The 23,662-nt window shown below is 37.7% G+C and overlaps 1 protein-coding gene across 1 annotated transcript; it reads left to right on the top strand.

The window, feature by feature from the left end:
• The first annotated feature begins 1,556 nt into the window (after positions 1-1,556).
• On the top strand, positions 1,557-17,501 carry EIF3M (eukaryotic translation initiation factor 3 subunit M). The gene is made up of 11 exons (XM_070428098.1): positions 1,557-1,664; positions 4,532-4,664; positions 5,646-5,784; positions 6,065-6,188; positions 6,321-6,415; positions 8,796-8,879; positions 10,054-10,153; positions 11,273-11,354; positions 15,426-15,569; positions 16,720-16,780; positions 17,225-17,501. Exons 1-11 carry the CDS (start codon positions 1,623-1,625, stop codon positions 17,343-17,345), a joined length of 1,125 nt encoding a protein of 374 aa, XP_070284199.1. The 5' UTR covers positions 1,557-1,622; the 3' UTR covers positions 17,346-17,501.
• Positions 17,502-23,662: the final 6,161 nt, after the last annotated feature.

Raw genomic sequence — 23,662 nt, 5'->3', positions numbered from 1 at the left:
CAGCATCAGGCGCCAGCAGCGGGTGTGAGCACCAGGTGGGACCGCAGAGCACGTGAGCAAAGAACTTTCAGTAACCACCAGAGGCTCACCCTGATGATAGTGTCCAGTGCCCCGCCTTGGTCTGGCGCCCCCGCTCACCTGCTCTACTACCCCACTGCGGCCAATGCCCGCCATGTTCCCTGCTGCTGAAGCCTGCCATGTTCCTCACTCTGCCACCTGCTGCTGAAGCCCACCATGTTCCGTGCGTGCCCCTGGTGGTCAGAGCACACCATAGTAATCGGTTGTTCACCCCCTGCCCCCGTTCGGTCTATTTGCATATTAGGTTTTTATATATATAGATAGCTAACACATTCAGTGCTTACCCTGTGCTTTGTATACTAATTTACTTTTCCCTAGAGCAGTGGTTCTCAACCTTGGCTGCACAGTAGAATCACCTGGGAATCTTTTTAAAATCCTGATTTCTGGGCCTCATCCTCCAGAAATTCTGTTTCTTTGTTATGGGGTGAAGCCACAATATTAGTAACAAAGAAAACAGAATTTCCGGAGGATGAGGTCCAGAAATCAGGATTTTAAAAAGATTCCCAAGTGATTCTAATGTGCATCCAAGGTTGAGAACCACTGCCCTAGAGCCGTGGTCGGCAAACTGCGGCTCTTTGGCCCCTTGAATGTGGCTCTTCCTAAGCCTTAGGAGTACCCTAATAAAGTTAATAACAATGTACCTACCTATATAGTTTAAGTTTAAAAAACTTGGCTCTCAAAAGAAATTTCAATCCTTGTACTGTTGCTATTTGGCTCTGTTGACTAATGAGTTTGCCGACCACTGGCCTAGAGGAAGCTGAAACACAGCTTAAACAATTTCCCCAAATCACACTTACATCAAATGGTGCAGCAGGTATACCATCCCAAGGAATTCTGGAATCCATGCTATACAGCACGATGCTATCTAGGACTGCCTTTCTAATTACTTTGTAGTGTTTATGGCCTGTATATTCCCACTGGAACGTAGGCTGAATGTGAGAGCATCTTTTAAAAGCGACTGTTATCCTCAGTGCAGAGAGCACTGCCTGCCAGGTCGTTCCTAAATAAAGGCTGAAAAATGGGTTAAATTATAACTCAAAAAAAAAAAGGTCGGGGTCAGCAACAAATGCATACCTCGAAGGCTCTTTCAGGCCCGCCAAGAGCGGGTTAGATTCGGTGGCCTGGAAAGCGAGGCAGGGCCGATGGGCTGCTGGGAGCAATGTTGGCGGAGTCAGGAGATGCGGCCTAAGGGACTGGCAGAGGGGGCGAGGCTAGGACGGAACAACTGATCACAAGAAATATTCCTGCACCCAACAGTCCTAAGACTCCAAAGGAGAGAGGGCTCAGCAATGAGCAAGCACGGCTGTAACAGGACAGTCCTTTAAATTACGACCTAGGGAGGCGGTCCCAGAGGGCACGCCCGCCCCGCCTCCAGCCACCGCGGTGGGATCCGCCCCCGTGGCCCCGCCCACCCAGTGACCCCGCCCCTGGGGACCGGCGGGAGGTGACCCGGAAGCGGTTGGAAGCGTCGGGGAGCGCGTCTGCCTCCTTTTCCGGTTGGCGTGGTTTGCGAGTGCAGCGGCCGCCTCGCCCGGGCCTTCACCATGAGCGTCCCGGCCTTCATCGACATCAGTGAGGAAGACCAGGTGTGCTCCCGGGCCGCGGGGCCGCCAGGGCGGGGCTGGGGGAGCCTTGGGGTGTGAAGGCCGAGTGGGGGCTGGGTGCGAGGGACGCCGCCCCACGGAGCCGACTCGGGCTGAGACCCGCAGCTCACGCTCCACACTTGAGAGTGGAGAGGCCGCGAGACAGGGCGCCGGAGGCCGGGGCGCGGGTTCGTGGCCGGGAATCGCACCTGCCTGCGGGCGGGCGGCCCCGGCGCTGGCCCGACGCTCCCCGCCGACTTCCCGGTCGGCGCCTGTACTTTCTCAGCCCGGAGTCGCTTCTGCCGACACAGTACTTTTCGGCTCATTGGGAAAGGTGTCGGCTTCAGTCCCCCAAATGCAGTCACATCCGGAGTGGGAGGTAGCAAACTTTTCGATGTTGTAAGCCATTGTCTAAGGAAACATAATTTTGTTGACGATGAAAGCGGTGTTATGGGGTCACAAAGGCACCGGCGACCTATTCTATACATAGACCATATTTTATATTCCTAATGTGCAAGGGTGAGAGGCCTCTTAACCCGAAAAATAAAACGTCAGCTCCACCTTCATATTTGAGGCATACATCTGGTGAGCCGTCCTAACGTTTTTAAATGTTCTGTTTGGGGTTTGCACTTTTCCCCATCACAAAAGTTAAGCTGTAGTTGGTGGGAGTGAAACTAAACATGAAATGATCTCTTAAGGTAATTTTGCAGAAACCATTCTGTGAAGTCGTGTTGCCATTTTTTTCTGCTATTCCATTAACATGGACATTTTGATTTCCATAGAAGATGTCATTACTATTCTAACATACTTGTAGAATTGTAGATGTGGCGCACACACACACACTATAGAAATGCAGACTCTCAGCCCTGAAGAGCAAAGTAAGTGGAAATGAAAATGGGAAAAAATGTTTAAATAAAAGTAAGTTGTGGGAAGGAGTTGAGCACAGTTAAAAGATGTGAACGACGTCTTTTTCTTAAAAACATACCTTGTTGGTAATGGAATCATGTTATCAACAGTTGACTAGTAGGTTATTGAAAAAAAATTTTTTTTTTTTTTTTAATACAGAAAAGGGTTTGTAAATGCAGCGAGTTGGTGTTACTGATTCTATTTTAGTTTTCGCCCTGGCAGGTGTTTTAAGTGGTTAGAAGGGGTTAGTTCCTGGTTAGGGCGGGTACCTGTTCGTCCTGGCCTGGTCAGAGCACTGCAGGAGGCAGCCAGTGGATGTGTCTGTCTCACATCCATGTTGCTTTCTCTCCTCCTCCCTCCCTTCCTTTTACTCTCTCTAAAAATCAGTGGGAAAAAATATCCCCAGGTGAGGTTTATATGTATGTGTTAGGCTTAAAGCGTCATTTCTACTGAGGTTATGCGACTGTTCTTGTAATATATTAATTTCACTCTAGCCATTACTTTCAGGTAAGGAGGTGCTTTTTTCAAGAGGTTAACTTTGATCAAATTCTCAGTTTAATTAAAGTTGGGAAATGGAGCTCAGAATCCTGTTTCTTTTCCTTGGTTTATACCACTCGCCAAACACTACTTGTAACCAGTGACAATGATAGTTTAAAAACAAAACAATAAACTGTTGGTTGAATAGTTATTAGAAAAATTCACTTTTATGTTTACAAAGTGGAAACTGAACCAAGTGCCTTTGTTTTGATGAAGTTGTGTTTTCTTCATACCGAAGTATGCTTTCCAGGGGTGTTTTTTGTGCTCTCTCACAGGGTGACAGTTGTTTGATGAAGTCTTATTTTACTGCCAATGCATATGTGAAGTGACTAGTTTTTATCTGAAAGGATAGTATCATCAGGTCTACAGATTTAATATACTTTTCTTAGGTAGCCAAAACATATCTGTAGGTTTAGAAAATGTGATACCCAGGCACTTACTAATGGTATTCTTACTTCTCTCTTTTTCAGTTCCTCATATTATCTTAAATACCATCTGCATTCATGTTTGGCTGCCATACATACCGAACTCTAAAAAGAACTAGTTATTAAATATTATATGTACATATTAGAATAGAAAAATGTCTAAATACTGGATGCAGTCCTGCAGTTATACTTTTATGGGTGCAAAGGTGCTTTCTGATCCAGATAATGCATTTTGCATTTCAAAAGAATTTTATAGTAGATCCAATTTGATATAAGTATTTTATTCAAGGAAGCATTTGAAGGCATCACCTTTTTTTGTTTGTTAATCCTCACCCAAGGGCATGCTTATTGATTGGAGAGAGAGAAGCATCAAAGGGTTGTCCTCCCAGGCCCCAACTGGGATCGAACCTGCAACCCAGATATGTGCCCTGACTGGGGATTGAACCTGCAACCTTTTGGTGTATATGACAAAGCTCCAAACAACTGAACAACACCAGCCAGGGCCAAAGGCATCATCTTTTTATCTTTGGCTCCCCAAATGCTCATCTCAGATAGGTTCTCAAACATTTAATTAACAGTAATTACTCTCTTACCAAGGTAATGTTTGTAAGTTTTCAAAGTAGTAGTGCTATGCACACCTCAAAGCAATAACATTTTATTTCTTTAAAACAAATTGAATTTACCAAGTCAGATCTCACCCCACACCCCAAAAAGGCTTTGGGTTATATTAGAAAGATTTTTGCCATATACTATAATTCCAGCAGGATATATAGGTGATCTGAGAGAAATTCTGAAGTTGATCTATGTGGGCCATAGTGGGTCTGTGTACCCACTGGGAGCTGTAGAGGAAAACTTGTGGGGGTTGTGACGATGGATGAGGGAAAGTCATTGTTAAAACAGCATTTAGATTTCATTTTTTTTAGAAATAGGACAGAATGGCTTGAGATCTTGTCATTCATAGTCAGTTTTATAGATACATAGCAACACTGTTTGATTCCACAGGCTGCCGAGCTTCGAGCTTATCTGAAATCTAAAGGAGCTGAAATTTCAGAAGAGAACTCAGAAGGTGGACTTCATGTAGATTTAGCTCAAATTATTGAAGCCTGTGATGTATGTCTGAAGGAAGATGATAAAGGTTTGTTTTTTAATTTTTTGTGATATTTTTAATAACCTATTTTTAAAATTTTCTTGTGAATTATATTTTTGTTTCAGACCTTAGAACTTTGAAGCACTGTTTCTAATCTTTGTACATACTTTCAGGTTTTTCTACTCTGTTAACACCTATGAAGTAAGCCCATTTTGAAAAAACATCTTTTTTAAATCAGGAATGTTTTTGTCTGTTACTGCACACACTGAATACTGATAATTTCAGCATGAATTGAAGAAAAAAATGAAGCACTTCTTTCTTTTCTGTAAGGTTTAGATTAATATCAAATGGGATATAACAAGTAATCTAAAGGCTAATTATTTGGTTGATGTCCTATTTTTTATTTTTTATTGATTTCAGAGAAGGAGATGGAGAAAGAAACATCAGTGATGCCAGAGAATCATTGATTGGCTGCCTCCTGCATGCCCCAAACTGTGGGGATCAAGTCCAAAACCTGAGCATGTGCTCTGATTGGAAATTGAACCTCGACCTTCATAGGTTGACCCTTAACCACTGAGCCACGCCGGCTCAGCCTATTTCTTGACATGAAATGGGACATTTTGAAAATGGGGAGTTCTGAAATCTCTAGTTAAGGTTTCAGATTAAACTTGGTAAATGACTAAAAGCTTATACTTGAAAATTAGTGACCCAGTCAGAAAAGAAATACCTTTCATTTCTAAATAACTTTTCTGTTTGTTTGTTTTCTTTAATTGGGAGAGTATCCTAGCCTAAGACCTAACCAATTACTTCCACGATTGACTATCTTGCCAGTGAAAATTGAAACCGTATATGTAGCCACGTAAATCAATCTTCTGTTTTATTGATTGAAAACCAAATCTTAGGTAATAATTTATTTCTTTAATAAAATATACAAGTGTTTTATATTTAATGGTCTTTGAATACTGGAAATTCAGATACATTAAGTATCATAGTATCACAGTTGTATTATCTACGCCATGTCATGTATAGATGTTGAAAGTGTGATGAACAGCGTGGTATCTCTCCTGTTGATCTTGGAGCCAGAAAAGCAAGAAGCTTTGATTGAAAACCTCTGTGAAAAGCTGGTCAAATTTCGGGAAGGTGAACGCCCATCTCTGAGACTGCAGTTGTAAGTTAAAAACTGAAAAAGGCTCGGTTTTTCCAGGGGCTCTTTTCATGTCATTGTCATTTGATGGTTAAAAGCAAGAATTCTGAAACTTGACTGTCAGCTGTGGCTTTTATAAGTTGTGTGACCTTAGACAAGTCGCTTAACCTTTCTGTGCCTCAGGTCCCCCCTTTAATGTGAAGTTACTAATAGTGTCTCTCACATTTGTTGTGAGGGCAGATACTCTCAACTTAATCACTGTAGTTACTGATCTCAAACTTTTTATTATTTGTTTGTTAACCAGGCTAAGCAACCTTTTCCATGGGATGGATAAGAATACTCCTGTAAGATATACAGTATATTGTAGCCTCATTAAAGTGGCAGCATCTTGTGGGGCCATCCAGTATATTCCAACTGAGCTGGATCAGGTGAGTTATTATGTGGAATACTTGTTTTATATTATAATCAAAGCAAATATGTGTTTTCTAAATGTTATATTTTAAATTGTAAAAATATATTCAGCTATATCACTAAATCTCCCTTTATCAATCTCATCATAGGTTAGAAAATGGATTTCTGACTGGAACCTTACCACTGAGAAAAAACACACCCTTTTAAGGCTACTTTATGAGGCACTTGTGGATTGTAAGAAAAGGTATTCACAATTAATGTCTTAAAACTTACAGGCAAAATGAGTAGTTGAGGGCTGATTTTTAAAGGTAAATGAATTTGCTCTCCTTTGTTCTCTGTGGAGTTGCTATAAATCTGTTTTTGTAAATGTTACTTATTAAAGGTAACTGCAAATTTTAAAATACCTATTGAGTTGCTGCAAGATCTTGGGTTCCTAAAGGTTGTATCCAGTCTACCTAGCAAACTTCATTTCCAAAATATTTATTCTTTTACATATGCAGTAAGTAGTCAGTATTCAGTTTAGTGTTTTGTTTTTAAATATTTTTATTCATTTTTAGAGAGAAAGGAAGGTAGAGGAATAAAGAGCTAGAAACATCAATGAGCGACAAGGATCTGATTGGCAACTTCCTGCATGCCCTTACTGGGGATCAAGCCCACAACCCAGGCATATGCCCTAACCGGGAATCAAACACACCGGCTCTTTGATAGTTTTAATATAACGTGTCTTAGGAAAGGTCTTTTTGAATTAATATTAATTAGTTGTTCTCTTAGCTTTTTTTAACTTGAGGGTCCAGCTCTTTCCATAGGCTTGGGAAGTTCTCATCAATTATTTGAATAGACTCACTGTTTACTTCTCCCTCTCTTCTCTTCCTGGTATACCCATTATTCTTACGTTGCTATTTCTAATGGAGTCAGATAGTTCTTGTGGAGTTCTTTCATTTTTTAAAACTCTCAGTTCTCTTCCGCCTGAGTCATTTCTAGATTTCTGTCTTCAAGCTCACTAATTCTTCCATCTAGTCTTCTCTGTTTCCAGTGTTCTCCAATGTACTTCATCTCATTTATTGAGGTTTTTAGTTTCAGAAATTTTTTTTTATAGTTTCAACCTTTTTGGCGAAGTGTTCCTTTTTCCTATTGATTTTATTCCTGATTTCATTAAACTGCCTTTTTGAGTTTTCTTGCATCTTCTGGAAATTTTTTTGTTTTGTTATTTTTTTCATATTTGCAATCTTGAATTCTCTGTCATTTAAATCACTTCCTTGTCTTGGGAGTTTGGTTTCTGGAGACTTCATTTTCTTTATGAGCTACCATGTTACCTTGGTTATTCATGGTACTTGATGGATTGTTTCTCTGCCTGGGCATTTGAGGTAGTGAACTCTTGTAAGTATTGTTTTGCTCTAGTGCAGCGGTTCTCAACCTGTGGGTCGCGACCCCTTTGGGGGTTGAACGACCCTTTCACAGGGTCGCCTAAGACCATCGGAAAACACATATAATTACATATTGTTTTTGTGATTAATCACTGTGCTTTAATTATGTTCAATTTGTAACAATGAAAATACATCCTGCATATCAGATAATTACATTACGATTCATAACAGTAGCAAAATTACAGTTATGAAGTAGCAACGAAAATAATTTTATGGTTGGGGGTCACCACAACATGAGGAACTGTATTAAAGGGTCACGGCATTAGGAAGGTTGAGAACCACTGGTCTAGTGGATTGATAAGTAGTGGTCTTTCATTTGTTTTCCAGTAGATAGTGTGATAGCACCAGTTTTTGTTTACTCTTACCTCTCGGATCTTGTTTAGAGGATGTTGCCTTAGTTCTGGAAAATGCCCCTTTATGTCCAGGTCCCTTCATTCTCAGTGTACCACCCTTGTGGTGGGCAATGGGGCTTCAAGCCTGCGACTTCCCAGTGCTGCCTCCTTGTAACCCGAAGGTACCAGCTGCTTTGTGCTGTCGGCGGCATTCCTGCTGCCTCTATAGGTTCTACCGGTGAGGGGTGGCCGGGGGTGGTGGTGTGATTCTGTGAGTTGCCCTTCTTGCTACTAATGGTGGCCACCATTTTGCAGCTGCCACACTGCTGTACCCCATCTCTGCCCCCATCACCAGGTTTAGCCACAATGGGCACTGGATATTCAGGCCAGAATGTTGCTTTTGTCCCTCCTACCCTCTGGGCTGCCCTGTGGGGGCTGGTCAGGTGCCAGACTGTCTGTGACCCGTGTCTGTCCTTTCCCCTGTTCCACCACCCCTGCTCCTTCTGATATGCCTACCATCAGATGTCTCAATGCATGTATCTCAGACGTGCTTGTGTGTTGAGCAAGGGATTCTTTGTTGAATTGTGGTTGCCTGACTTATAACTTTAAGGGGAGAAATAAAGGCGTCATCTCACTCTGTCATGATGCTGACTCTGTTAATCACCGTTTATTTCCTTCATAGCACATGCTTGCTTATTGTCTGCCTTTCCTACTAGAAAGTGCCATGACTTTTGCCATAGAGCAGGACCTTGTCGCTCTTGGTCACCATTGTATGTATCATTGACACAGTACTTGGCATAGTAAATTTTTTTAATGAATGAATAGCAATGAGATATTGTGAAATTCTTAAAGCAATATTTCTTTTTAGTGATGCCGCTTCAAAAGTCATGGTAGAATTGCTAGGAAGTTACACAGAAGACAATGCTTCCCAGGCTCGAGTTGATGCCCACAGGTAATGTTAAAAATACATTGTTCTAATGATGACTATCAGCAGCTGAGAGATGAGTTACAGTATTCAATCATATAACTGAAATCATGTTTACACTTGCCAATGATCCAAAGCCATTTGATACTGTGTGCTCTGTGGTGATAATAATAGAGATACTAAAGTTGAAAATTTGATATTGGAAGAACCACAAATTGTATATGAACTAGCTACATGCTGTTTGGGAAATTGCTGATATGGGGTTGAAAATATCAACCTGAAAAATAGAATCTAATCATAGGTCAATTTTAACTTACGAAGGTGTGTAGATGAGGAAAAGTTGATGGCTTGCTAAAAATTAGCTTAGCCCAGCCGTGGGCAAACTACAGCCCGCGGGCCGGATCCGGCCCGTTTAAAATGAATAAAACTAAAAAAAAAAAAAGACCGCACCCTTCTATGTAATGATGTTTACTTTGAATTTATATTAGTTCACATAAACACTCCATCCATGCTTTTGTTCCGGCCCTCTGGTCCAGTTTAAGAACCCATTGTGGCCCTCGAGTCAAAAAGTTTGCCCACCCCTGGCTTAGCCTATTCCCGATAATAATAATGGTTTCAAATAGTCGTAAGTCTGCTTAGTAGCAATAAGAACAAAATCAGCTTTTCAAATTTATGAAACAAATTATGATAACTTACAGGGTTATTGGCTTCACACAGGACCTGTATACATGATATGTGTTGGTTGAAAGGGTAGTTAGTGGAAAATATCTTTGAGGTTAGACTGCCTGCTCCAACACTTAATTAGCCCTTACTGGGTGAGCTCTTTCTGAGCCTGTTTTGTCATTCATAAGATGGGCATGTTAAGACTGTATGTCTCCGGGTATTATGAGGATTCATTGAATTATCCTTACCTTAGTGTCTGGCATATGGTAAGATGCTGCAGCTGTTTTATTTATTCTTTCATTACTTTGTAGTACTTTCCAGCTATGTTTTTGTCTCCAACTATTTATTATTTTGTTAAACAGATGTACTTGATGTGTAGATTTATTGGCCTGTTTTAACCCCAATCTTACAGCTTTTCTTATGCTTTATATATTGAATTCTTGGACATTTTACTGAATTAAATGTATTGCATCCTGCAAACTCAGTGAGACATACCTGAATTTCAAGACTGAGCTTGGATTTTTGTTTTCTAATTAAGGTGTATTGTACGAGCATTGAAAGATCCAAATGCATTTCTTTTTGACCATCTTCTCACTTTAAAACCAGTCAAGTTTTTGGAAGGCGAGCTTATTCATGATGTAAGTAGTTTATTCTTAATGTGAAAAATACAGTATTTTCCTAAATTTAACATACTAAAGCAGAACTCTCTTTCTTTGTATAAAAGAACTCTCTTACTTTGTATTCGTGAACATATCTATAGATCTGGAAAGAGAACTAGTTATTCTTTTTGTATCAGGAACAGACTGAAATTTAGGATTAGCTTTTCTCTAACTACTGAACGCAGTTCTGTTCTTTTTCCCTTTTCTTCATCTTCTCACTTGCCTGGCCATTATGAACCTAAATAATAGAAATTTCTTTTTACTATATAGTGTCAGCTAGCCCAGTTAATAAAATCAATCCAATATTTTAAAACACATTAATATCCTTTTCAAGTACAAGTATAAATATGTTTTGGGTTATTTTCCATTTGTACTATGCCATTACCACCATCTTTAGAGCTCACTGTATTTACTGATTTATCTAAGTGAGTCTTTCATTAAACAAACTAGAGGCCTGTACACAAAAATTCGTGCACTCAGGAGGGTCCCTCAGCCCGGCCTGCACCCTCTCTCACAATCCGGGACCCCTCGGGTAGGGTCCTTAGGCCTGGCCTGAGATCAGGGCCTAGCAGGGCTTTCCTTCCTCCAGTTGCAGGCAGCTGGCCCCACCCACCCCTGCTGCCACTGCTTGCCATCTGTGCAGCGCTGCTCCCCCTTCCTTGCCACCAGTGGCCTCCCTCTGCAGGCGACAGGCTGGGGTGCAATGGCTTGGCTGGCCTGGGCCTCCCTCTTTCTTTGCTGGGGGCCAGGGCCAGCCCTGCAAGGGGCTGTCTGCCTACCTGATTGCCCCTAACTGCTGGCCTGCCTACCTGATCACCCCTAATCACTCTGCCTGCCTGCCTGATTGCCCCTAACTGCTTGCTTGGGGGTGGGGCCAGCCCGGTGAGGGGCCCTGGTGGTCTAGTCTCTGGTCGTTCTGGTCCTGACGCCTGGCCTTTTATTAGTATAGATGGTTTAGATGGTAATTTGATCAAACTTAATTGAAATGTCTGCACTGAAAGAAATATATTACTGGGAGTTAGTGTCTTTAAAAGTATTTTGAGCTATAAATATTCTGTATTGAATATTATATCTTTATTTTTTTTTGTCCCTGTATAGCTTTTAACCATTTTTGTGAATGCGAAATTGGCATCATATGTCAAGTTTTATCAGAATAATAAAGACTTCATAGATTCACTTGGTAAGTTTTGGGGTGTGTTCTTTGGAGGGGTATAGGGAGATGGGAATGTACTATTCTAAAACTGTTCTGTACTGTGAGATGCAGCAAATATGATTTTGGCCTACCAGTGGTGTATGATGGATAGCAACAAATATAGGCAGTTTAAAATATTACTTAGAATGAATTGGGAATCAGAAACCAAAAGCATTCGTGATGGAAAGAGCATGAAACTACTGTTTCTTTGTAAAGGACCTTACTCCTTATTCATATGCATGGTGATTTATATTTTTGTTGCTTTTTAAAAAAAAGCCAGATTCACGAAATTGCAACAAATAGATTTTTCTCTCTATGATACACTTTTATATTGGTGCAAAACCCTAACCCCAAATTAACAAATTACAGAAATATATAGTATTGATAAGCATATCTAAGTAAAGCTGTAGATGGGATTAGAAATGGATTTGTGATTTTACATGATAGAGAAACTTTCCTAACTACAGTTTGTTGAAGACAGAAAAGTATTAGCTTTATGATTTTGCCTTTGTCTTTCTAGGGCAATGGTTCTCAACCTTCCTAATGCTTCGACCCTTTAATATAGTTCCTCATGTTGTGACCCCCAATTTCATTGTTACAAATTGAACATAATTAAAGCATAGTGATTAATCACAAAAACAATATGTAATTATATATGTGTTTTCCAATGGTCTTAGGCGACCCCTGTGAAAGGGTCATTTGAACCCCCAAAGGGGTTGCGACCCACAGGTTGAGAACCGCTGTTCTAGGGCATCAGAGCTCAGTAAATGTTCACCAACTTGAATTGACTCTCACTGTCCTCATTGAGCAAGCTCCATATAGATTCAGTATTTTCCTTCTAGAGCACGTCTTTAACATACTAAAATTACAAAATGAAAAATTAGAAAATCTATAGTTTAACAAGATAGTTGTTCTAAGAGAATGAAGTCAACTATGAAACTAAGGTGCTTTGTTTTCCTACTAGGTAATAATCAAGATACATTATGTATTTTCCATATTAAAATTTATTTGTTAGTCTTCCTGGTTGTTTGAGACATAGGTAAAGAATGCATTTATAATCTAGCTTGATTATACTGTTAGTCCTCAATATAGTAATCATTCATTCCTGTCACCTGTAAACTTCGGCATTGGGCAAGACTGAATTATTCTGAACATAACAAGGCATTTGAAATACACCAAGATAAAGTAGATGCGAGTGTGTTTGTGTAGAATGCTTTGCCAGGTGCACTAGACCCAGAAAACCACATTCTGTCCCAGTTAATTTGTTTTGTGGCATGAAGCTATGTGATGGAATGTTAATGTCAGCAACCTCTTTATTTACTCACCAAGGAAAAAGGAGTAGTAATTAACACTTTGACACTCCCCCATTGATGTGTAATTGACTGTTTCAAAGGAGCACTGGTTCATAAGCTATTGCAATGCATTAAAATTACGTTTTTTATATTGCAGCATTTTAAGGCAGGGGTCAGTGACAATGCAGAAATTGCTCAGTGATGCACATTTTTTTATTACTGCATTAAGGTTTTGACATATTAGTAATGAATAAATGTTTCCATAAAATTAGATTTTTTTTTTTATAACTTTAAAATAGAAATGACACAGAACACTATGACTTCTTTGAAGGTGATGTTCTACTTTTCATGAAATAAAGCACAGCTTCCTAACAAGTCTTCAACTCATACTTCACTGGCTTAATAGCTTGCTTTTGAGAGCAAAAGTCCTAAAGGCTTTAGGTTTGGTGATTTCTTTTGATGTAGTGACTTTAAACATCAATTTGAAATGTTTTTAAACATAGATTCCCCCTTGTATGACATATAATGGTTTTATATAATTTATTTTAGAAATAATTTTCATTCCTTTGATATGTTTTTTGATTTATGGTAAGCTTATAACTATAGCAGATTTTTATTTTAAGAGTATTTTAAATTATACCTTAGAAATTTGAGGAGTTTTTATTATTTTAACATTAAAAGGGATTATGTATGCCCACAGAACTGGGAATGCTAAGAAATTTTCTTGAGAAAGATCTTTAGTGTTTGTTCTCTGTAACAGGAGAAACATAGTATTACTGTAAATCAAATTTTGTTTTGCCTTTTGTTTCTTTAACATCCATGCAAATTAGCAGTCTTTTATTAGAAATTTGTAAAAGATGCTTTGCGGAAAACATCTTGAATGTATAGTTTTAGTTAGATATATTATTAGACGTTTATTACAGCTTAAAGTTTGGTTACAAATGTCTAGATTCCACAGATGGCAACAGTTTATCAACCTCTGAGCCACACTGGCTGGGCATACAGTTTTGACTTTTAAATATTAAATCCAAAGTGACCAGGCGGGATTTATTAACTGGCAGTTTGGGCCAACAGTAGAATTATCTTGTGTCATCTGAATTGCCCTAACATGTTCACATGTAATCTGGTGTTATCCAGTTGCTACCTTCTTGCTTCAGAAAGTTAATCAGCATCTAATTTTCATTTGTTAATTAGGATTAATGTGCACTAATTGATTTTTTGATGCTTGTAGATTTCCATTAAACTGGTTAGCAATACTTACTTGGGTATCTCATTCATCTGAGTTATGATGATCGTGTTTTTGTTGAATCTGTGCCAAATAGAAAGCCTGCATCATAATTATAGTTAATTAACAGACATGTGCTATATTAATGGGCTTTCCTAGTCACCTGCTAATAATAAATGTTATATATTTCAAATTTATTTGTGGAGTGCTTAGAGGGAACTTTTTAAACAATACAAACTTGAGGCTCTTAAATACAAAAGGGTAATGATCTTGGTGAGATTACCAAATTTGAAAGCTCAGAGAAAAGGGGCATGTAATTCTGTATTTTAGAAACTTGTTTTTATAATTGAGAAGTTAGCATCAAATCAAGTGTATATGTTATAATTCAGTTTCTATGTAGAGATGGGTAAACACTTGGATATTCAGGATTTGTAAATATTTATATTTCTAGTTATTTATTTTATAAATGAACCTATTTTCAAGGCCACTTTGTGACTGTAAGTAAAGCATTTCACTTCTTTACTCCTCAATTTTATTGTTTTTTTTAAAGTGAAAGGAGCAGGGCCAGATAATTTGTTAAGTTTCCTTTTAAAAGGGTCTAACAGTTTGTTTTTGATATGAGTAATTATAATAGTATGTTGCGTTTAAAAATTGCAAGGCAAAAATTTGAATTATCTATACAGTTTTCTATTTAGGCCTTGTAAAGAACAAGTATGTTAATGGTACTGTTTAGTTTTTTCTAGTATTAATCATCTTAGTCTGTAAAAGTAAAGTGATAAACACACTTTTACATTTAAAAAAAATATATTTCTATTGATTTATGAGAGGAAGGGAGAGAGAAACATCAATGAGGAGAGGGAATCATCTATCTCCTGCACACCACCTACTGGGCATCAAGCCTGCAACCCGGGCATGTGCCCTGACCAGGAATCTGTAACCTCCTGGTTTATATGGGTCAGTGCTCAACCTCTGAGCCAGTGTGGATGGGCATATACAGTTTTAACTTTTAAATATTAAATCCAAAGTGACCAGAGAGGAAATGGAATGTTTTCATGACTGAATGTGTATGAAAATGTTTTAAAACTTCATGTTTCCTAATAAAACACAGAACAAGGTATAAGTAGATAAGGAGTCCTCCGTTTAAACAAGGGACCTGTTAGTAAAAATAAGTAAAAATAAGCATAAGTAATTCATTTATATAAAATTTTTCCTTATGAAATGGATTTTGTACATTTTATCTCCTTAAGTGTATAAGTTAGGATGTAAAAAAACTTTAGGGCCTAAAAACATTTTATAGCCCAGTCTTATTAACTTTGTCTATTACCTATAGTAATAAATAAATGTAGTTCTAGAAAAATAATTTTAAATACTCTATAATTTAATTATGGGGTCAGTTTATGATTTGAAAATATAAGCTTTGTCAAAATTACTCTATATATAAAGTGCTCAAACACAATGACTATACAGTTTGACACAGGAGTTGTAATTGGTCTTTTATTAGCATTAATACCTATTCAACTTCACTATTTTGTTGTTATTCAGGACTATTACATGAACAGAATATGGCAAAAATGAGACTACTTACTTTTATGGGAATGGCAGTGGAAAATAAAGAAATTTCTTTTGATACAATGCAACAGGAACTTCAGATTGGAGCTGATGATGTTGAAGCGTTTGTTATTGATGGTAAGGCAATTAGAACTTGTGTATTTTAGTAGATTAGCAGATTGTAATTGTTATAGAGTGAAAATTCATTGGAAATAAAAATTGCTATGTGGTTTTTGGTGTTTGTTCTATTCCGTAAACTTATATAGAACAAAAACCTTTAGGTGGTATACCATAGGGTGGTTAAGAGCCTAGATTTTTATATCAGACCTGGGTTTGAGACCAGGTCTGTCTTCCTCTATGAAATAGGACTATAGGAGTAATTTGTAGTTCTGAGGATTAAATGAATTAATGCAGGTAAAGCACTTAGCCCAGTGCCTGGCATGTATTAAATGTCCTGCAGGTGTTAACCATTATCAGTTTTTTATGATTGGCCTAGAAACAGGACTTTCTCACCCAACATTGGTATTATAAAGTAACAGAATTTTTTATTTTTTTCCTGAGCCTTTTAAATTTGAAAGTTTGGGGGATTATACAATTAATAAAATAAAGAACTATTCACATAGTTTCTAATGCTCTAATTCTTAAACATACTTATAAAGAAATACCTAATTAGGAAATCTTCCCCTTCAACCCCCTAAGGCAGGGGTCCTCAAACTTTTTAAACAGGGGGCCAGTTCACTGTCCCTCAGACGGTTGGAGGGCCGGACTATAGTTTAAAAAAAAACTATGAACAAATTCCTATGCACACTGCACATACCTTATTTTGAAGTAAAAAAACAAAAAGGGAACAAATACAATATTTGTATTTGCATGTGGCCCGCGGGCCGTAGTTTGAGGACCCCTGCCCTAAGGTGCGATTGTAGAGGAGAACATCTAGAATTCTTGATGAAAACTGGGGGAGGGGAGGCAGCCGATCAGTGTTGTGCTCTCACGTCGATGTTTCTCTCCCTCCCTCTCTAAAAATCAATAAAACATATATATGTATTAAAAAGAACACTATATGATATTTGGTATGGATTAGCCCAGCAACCATAGGATAAATAAATGCATAATCTCCCTCTTAGTTGCATCATATTGCTGTTTATTAGACTCAAAAGAGCCAGCTTATAAAATCATATTAGAAAACTGTCAAGTTTTATTATGGCTTGCTTGGTCATAGTTTCATACTTTAAGCTATTTTTCTTAGGCATTTTCCATATAACATGTCATGTAAAATGTCTTTTTTCAGCCGTGAAAACAAAAATGGTCTACTGCAAAATTGATCAGACCCAGCGAAAAGTAGTTGTCAGGTAAGACACTTAATACTTTGCAGCATTTTGTAGAACAATTTAGTTTGTTCTGATTATTTCACTTAAATGTTTAGAGAACTAAGGTGATGTTCTTATCAATTGACTGTAGTTAAATAGTTGCTATTTATCATAATTTTATTAAAGTTCAGACTGAATTGATTAGCTTATTTAATGAAAGTCCTATTTTCCAGCACATTTCATTTAATGGCTCAGCATTGGCTAGAATACTAATGACTTTTGTGTCTGTTTTATGTAGTTCAGGAAAATAGAAGGTTCAGGATCAATATGATAAAGAATTTTTAAAAAAATAAGCTGCTAATTCTCTTATAGTTTGAAATTGTCTTTTATGTATATTTAACCTTGCTTTTGACTAGATTCAAGTATGTAGTATTATAAAAGAATACAAGAGGATAAAAGGTTGACTAATGACTTTTAATTTTTCAGTCATAGCACACATCGGACATTTGGAAAACAACAGTGGCAACAACTGTATGACACACTTAATGCCTGGAAACAAAACTTGAACAAAGTGAAAAACAGCCTTTTGAGTCTTTCTGATACCTGAATTTTTATGCTATAAATATTTTTCTTTTGGGGAAACATCTAAATGATAGTAAAACATTTTAAGCTGAAATTTGACAACAGTCTGAACATTTATTGTCTCAAGTTCAAAAGAAATTACAATCTTCAGAGGATACAATGTAATAAATTACAAAGGGTCTCACTGTGTCTACCTTGAATAATATGTAAGTTGTGTTCTATTAAGGAAGGATCTTGAAGGTGCAGCAGGAGCTTTGATGAAAGGTATATATATGGAGGAAAGACCAATTTAAGGGGAATTAGATGCTAATAGCAAACTTTGCAATCTTAACTCAGCTATCTTAACTGAAGCATTTTATGGGCAAAAACATAGCAGTAATACAATTTCATTACATCAGAAGAAATTGGAAAAGTGAATACATCTGAAGCTTTAGATATAAGTCATTTTGCTGTAATTGAAACTACATCAGTACTCTAATTTACCACTGAAAGTATTAATCTGTTTTTGTCAACAACTCTTCTGCTTTTCTTTTTTTAGATTGGTTGTCATTCTCTAAGCTTAGGAACTTTTCACTTTCTTTTATTTGATTTGTTATCAGGCTCTGCCAGCCACCTTCACCAAAAGAAGACATAGTTAAATTAGTAGTATCTTTAATCTTGAGAGCCTGAGAATGGCTTTGTAGATTTGATTTCAGAGACTGTGTTTTCACCTAGGAAAGACCAAACTTGTTTTACCACGGAAGTTATTACTCATTTTCTAAACACTCATCAACAAATAAGTTTAAAGAATATCATTAAGCTTTTGCAATTATGAGCATATGATAAAGCCACCATTTTCTTGGCTTTTCCCCAACTACTACATTTTGGCATCAAGAAACTATAAAATGTGAATTTGTAGGCTTATGTAGTAGCTTTTCAAGATCTCTTAATATATTCCAGGAATACCACAAACATTTTCTAAAAGGTCTTGAGCTTACATTGAAAGAAAAGATATTTAAAACAGGCAGATAAAAATCTGTTTTGTCTTCTACTCCCTTCCTTTCCCAAACATGTCTATGTTTTGTATCTTCTATCAAAACAAGGGTAAATTTTAAAATGCTAACAGAAGTAAACTACCATTTAAAAACTGCTTTTTACTTCATGTTTCCTCTCATGCTTCAGAGCACCATTTTTGGAGACACAGGAAAGAGCAATGCAGTATTTGGAAGTTGGCATGTTTTCCAAAGCACTACATTGGGTCATACTTATAATATTGTGCTAAAAATGTTCATTTCTATTTTTTTTCCTGATAATAAAATACCGGAAATTTGGAAAATAGAAAAAAGTATAAAGTAACTAAAAATCAGTAGTAAACCACTATCCAGAGACTTGTCAACATTTTGGTACCATTTGCACTAGACTTTTTTTTCTATTTTTAGTATAATCAATAACTTTCTAGAATTTTATATCTTTGTTTTTCCCACTGAGCTGCTTTCCTAGGTCATTAAAATTTCTCAAACTATTGTAGGGGGCTGTAAAATAATTCCCTTTTATGCATGTGTTGTAATTTATCTCTTAATTGAATATTTGCTTAAACTTATCCCTGTCAAAAAAATTTAATTTCTTGAAAAAAAAACCTTTGATGGTCTTAGATTACCAGATAAACTTATTGTTAAAAGGGAATGTTATAATTTAGAATAGGGAATAGGATAAGAACCACATTAAAATTACCCAAGATTCCAACCACCATTAAACAATTTGATGTAAATATTCTGGTCCCTTCTGTATAAATACACCATTTGAAAATTTAAATCACACATTTTCTATGCTGTATTAAAAACATTTTTAGCATTTCCCTGTGGTTTAAGGTCTGTTAAGAACATGGATCCATTTTATTCCGTGTTCCATAATCTATACTAATAAAAGGGTAATAATGCTAATTAGACCAGACATCTTCCAGACAAAGCCATGGTGGCGGGGCCAAGGCAGAGGCAGTTAGGGGTGATCAGGCCAGCAGGGGAGAGCAGTTAGGGTGATCAGGCGGGTGGGAAGGTGAGCAGTTAGGAGCCAGTGGTCCGGATTGCGAGAGGGATGTCCGACTGCCGGTTTAGGCCCAATCCCTATGGGCCTATGGGATCGGGCCTAAACGGGCAGTCAGACATCCCCCTAGGGCTCCTGGATTGGAGAGGGTGCAGGCTGGACTGAGGGATTCCGCCCCCCCCCACCCCATGAATGAATTTTGTGCACCAGGCCTCTCGTTTAATATATTGTTGAACATTTAAGTTTTTGAAAAATTTATTTTTATACATTAGGCTATGATGAATACCATTTGCTCATAAATCTTTGATGATCTTTGAATACTGCTTTACATTAAAATCTTTTCCAATTGCACTGATTAAAGTGGCATGTTCAAAACATTGTCATTTTCAAGTGAGATTATATAGTAATTATTTTTTTTTAATGTATTTTATTGGTTTTTTACAGAGAGGAAGGGAGAGGGATAGAGAGTTAGAAACATCGAGAAACATTGATCAGCTGCCTCCTGCTCACCCCCTACTGGGGATTTGCCTGCAATCAAGGTATATGCCCTTGACTGGAATCGAACCTGGGACCTTTCAGTCCGCAGGCCGATGCTCTATCCACTGAGCCAAACTGGTTAGGGCCATAGTAATTATTTTTTATAGGCTCTTAACTATTTACATTTAATCTCAGTTCCCTCAGGACTGCTCTTCTTGGCTCCTGAGAATTCTAGTCAGTCACCTGTCCCCTCGAAGTCCTAGCCTCTGATCCTTATGATACTGTATTCATATGATTGCCTATGTCCTTATAAAATAACAGATGAAAACAAAAGTATTGTCAAGGACTGCCAGGACAATAAGCAAATTATTTAACTTTTGTGAGCCTTAGTTTTCTCATCAGCTCCTTTTAGATACAAAATGCTATTGTAAAAAGTAACTGGTGCCCTGGCTGGTATGACTCAGAGCAATGTCCTATACACCAAAAGGTCACGGGGTTTGATTCCCAGTCAGAGCGAGTACTCAGGTGGTGGGTTTGATTCCTGGTCAGGGCTAGTTCAGTAGGCAACTAATTGACATTCACTTGCACACTGATGTTTCACTCTCTCTAAAATCAAAGTACGTCCTTGAGTAAGGATTCTTTAAAAAAGAGTAAGTGGTAACGGAAAAAAATGGGTAAATGTGTATTTCTGATAATGTCTCGAATATAAGTAAGTTCACCACACTTCATTTCGCTTACAGAGCCAAAATGAATGTACACAGTCACCCATGCAATACTGATACATAGATATCAAATCTAAATCTAGGTTGCTGCTGATTTTGAAGTTAAATGATTGATGCCTTGTGATTTAATGGTCCTGTTTTGCCATCAAAATACTTGATGCATTTTGTTGCATTTGACATCAAGTGCAAATCAGCCCATTTTCCAAAATTCTGATTCTTTGACTTTTTATCTCAATGATGGAAAGGAGAGAGACATTTACACATATCTGCTTTAGTTTCTTCCCTAAACTAGCTACTTAGTGGGAGGGGCAGAAGCAGGGATTCCCTGTAGAGAGATTTTAACAAAACTTGTCTTACTTAGCTTAACTAGGGTTTTGCAGCCTAGAGTAATTCCAGTTCTATATGTAGCCACATATCATTGCTTTTTCCTATCTCCTTTTAAAAATATTCCCTCTTTCTGCATGACTCAAAGATCTGATACTAGTCCTGGGGTTGCATTTTAAAATTTAACTTCAATGAACCTAATTCATTGTATAAAATGAATGGCTTTCTTTGTTTATGCTGGCCCCTCTTTCCCATCCTCATTCCTAGGTATGACCAAGATTGCAGCAGGCTACTAACCTAACCCTCTCCAAAGTACAAAAAAGGGGGATTAGCTCATAATATATACCTAAAATTTTACAGGATTGGTGTGGCTAGAGTGCATAAAATTACGTTGAAAAATATGAATAACTTTTATTCCCTTTCTGGCTATAAGTCTTCATAAAATTAATTTGTCTTCATTTAGAACAAGAATAGGCAAACGGCTTTGTGGGCCAAGGGGCCTCCCTCGCAACTGCCTAATTGTCATTGAACACAAAAGTAGCCATAGACAATAGTTAATGGGTGTGGCTGTGCTCTAATGAAATTGTACTTACTAAAATGAGGGGGTGGGGGCTGCATTTGGCCCACCAGTTGTCACCTGACAGCCCTATTTAGAAAAGTGTAAAATATTAAGGAGCAAGTAAACAGGCTTCATAAAGAGACTAGATTTGTCTGGTTTAATGCAAGAATAACAGCATTTTCAGTCGTCTAGGCAAAAGAATAGGTCTGCTTTTAAATGTGTCCCACATTAGATGTTGATTGGTAATCAAGCTTCAGGGGGGACAATGGTACTTGGCATAGTGCTTGACACCTAGTAAAATTTAGAAAATATCTCTTTAGCCAGTGAGCTGAGTTTTATTTTTTTTTTTTACATGCACTAGCATTTTGAGAAGAAACTTTTTTTTTTACTATGAAAGTTGAGAAAGTAGATAGCATTTGACTAAGAGCCAAGAGACCTACTTTAAGTCTGCCTCAGGTAGTGTCTCTCAGCGCTTTGGAATTATTTCACATTTGTGTCACTGCTTCCTCATTTGTAAAATAGATGTGCCTTACAGGACTGTTGTGGGAATATTTTTTTGAAAAAGCTTTAATTCTATAAATTCTTAAAAACATTAATTGCAAGAAAAGCATTAGGATTAGACAAAGAATGGAACTACTGGGTTAATTATAAAAATGGGCTTGAAAGGGAGACATGAAATTCCCATTATACCTTTGAAAAAGGACAATTACAATAAATTAGAGGTCCGGTGCACAAAATTCATGCATGGGAGGCGGGGGTCCCTCAGTCTGGCCTGTACCCTCTCCAATCCAGGATCCCTCTCACAATCCAGAACCACTGGCTCCTAACCGCTCACCTGCCTGATGCCCCTAAGTGCTCCCCTGCCTGCCTGATTGCCCTAACTGCCTATCTGCTCTCCCCTCCTGGCCTGATCACCCTAACTGCCTATCTGCTCTCCCTTCCTGGCCTGATTGCCCTAACGGCCTATCTGCTCTCCCCTCCTGGACTGATCGCCCTAACTGCCTATCTGCTCTCCCTTCCTCTCCATGCCCTTCGGACCCCCAGCACAGGCATACTGAGAGCTCTCCACCATGGCTCCACCCCTGTCCTGAACAATTTGCATATTCTGCTATTATTAGTATAGATGTTAAGTATTCAACCGAGTTTGAAATTGGTATCTAGCTTTTCCTTTTTGCATTGATTTCACTAACTTACCTAGTTGGCCAAGGATTTCCCAATGCCAGATTTACCATATTTCAAAGATACACACTTGTACACATCAAAGCTGAAATGATTTCTGCTGACACAATGGTGAAAAGATGAATCCTGATTTTAGTTTTAACCCTCCCAGAAGAAAAGTTTATACTATCTCAGTGAGGGTCTCTCATACTTAAAAAGAAAAATGAAATTTATTGTGAAAACCTGTTATATGTTAAGGTGTCAATACTGTAATTTTCATCTTCGATGTGCTGAAGAGAAAGTTACTTAATATGTGTCTATAAAATTTAAAACAATGTAGTGGCTTTAAAATCTCACTATGCAATTATTTAAATAAGTAACCTTTCCTAACATTTATAGGTTATCTTTTAGCAGTTATATATATAATTGTTTTTTGTAGACTTTGAACAACATAGCCTTTTTTGCACTAAAGTTTTATAACCAAGATAAGAAACTTACAAATTTTACCAAAAAACCTGTCATTTGTAGTTAGTTGTTTTTTTATGACAAATAGACTCCTGGAGCCATGTAATCTCTACAAATCTTTTGTTTAATATTTACATTCATACTTGATATATATTGATGGACATTTGATCCTTTCATATTCTGTGTTCTAACTGAAATAATTTAAAATAAATTCCTTCACAACAGTTTCCCAAAATGTAAGTAACATTAAGCCCTACTAAAAATAGCTGAATTTATTCATTGACTATTTAAGGCAACTTTAATTAGAATAAAATTTTAAATGCTCAAATTGTGAACAGTTGTATTTTAAGTTTAAATAAATGTGCAAGTGCCACTATTCCTAAGTTTAGGTGACCAAAATATAGAAGTACATAATACACTACCTCACACTCTCCCTCCTCAAACAGGCTGGATTATATCTATTTGATTTATACACTGTGACTTTTTCCTGCTGTTTTCCATCAACCTTAATTGTGAAAAATGGTGCCATGCTGCCCTCTTGATATTATTTTGGAGATCAGTTAGGTCTTAAAGCATCCAGATGCATACAGTTCTACACATATCTGTAGAATTAGCTCA

The sequence above is a fragment of the Myotis yumanensis genome, unplaced genomic scaffold, assembly GCF_028538775.1.
Source record: "Myotis yumanensis isolate MYYU_CA2020_CCGP unplaced genomic scaffold, mMyoYum1.0.hap1 SCAF_10, whole genome shotgun sequence".
Lineage (NCBI taxonomy): Eukaryota > Metazoa > Chordata > Mammalia > Chiroptera > Vespertilionidae > Myotis > Myotis yumanensis.
The sequence above is the reverse complement of the archived record's forward strand: the minus strand, read 5'-3'. Positions and strand labels throughout refer to the sequence as shown.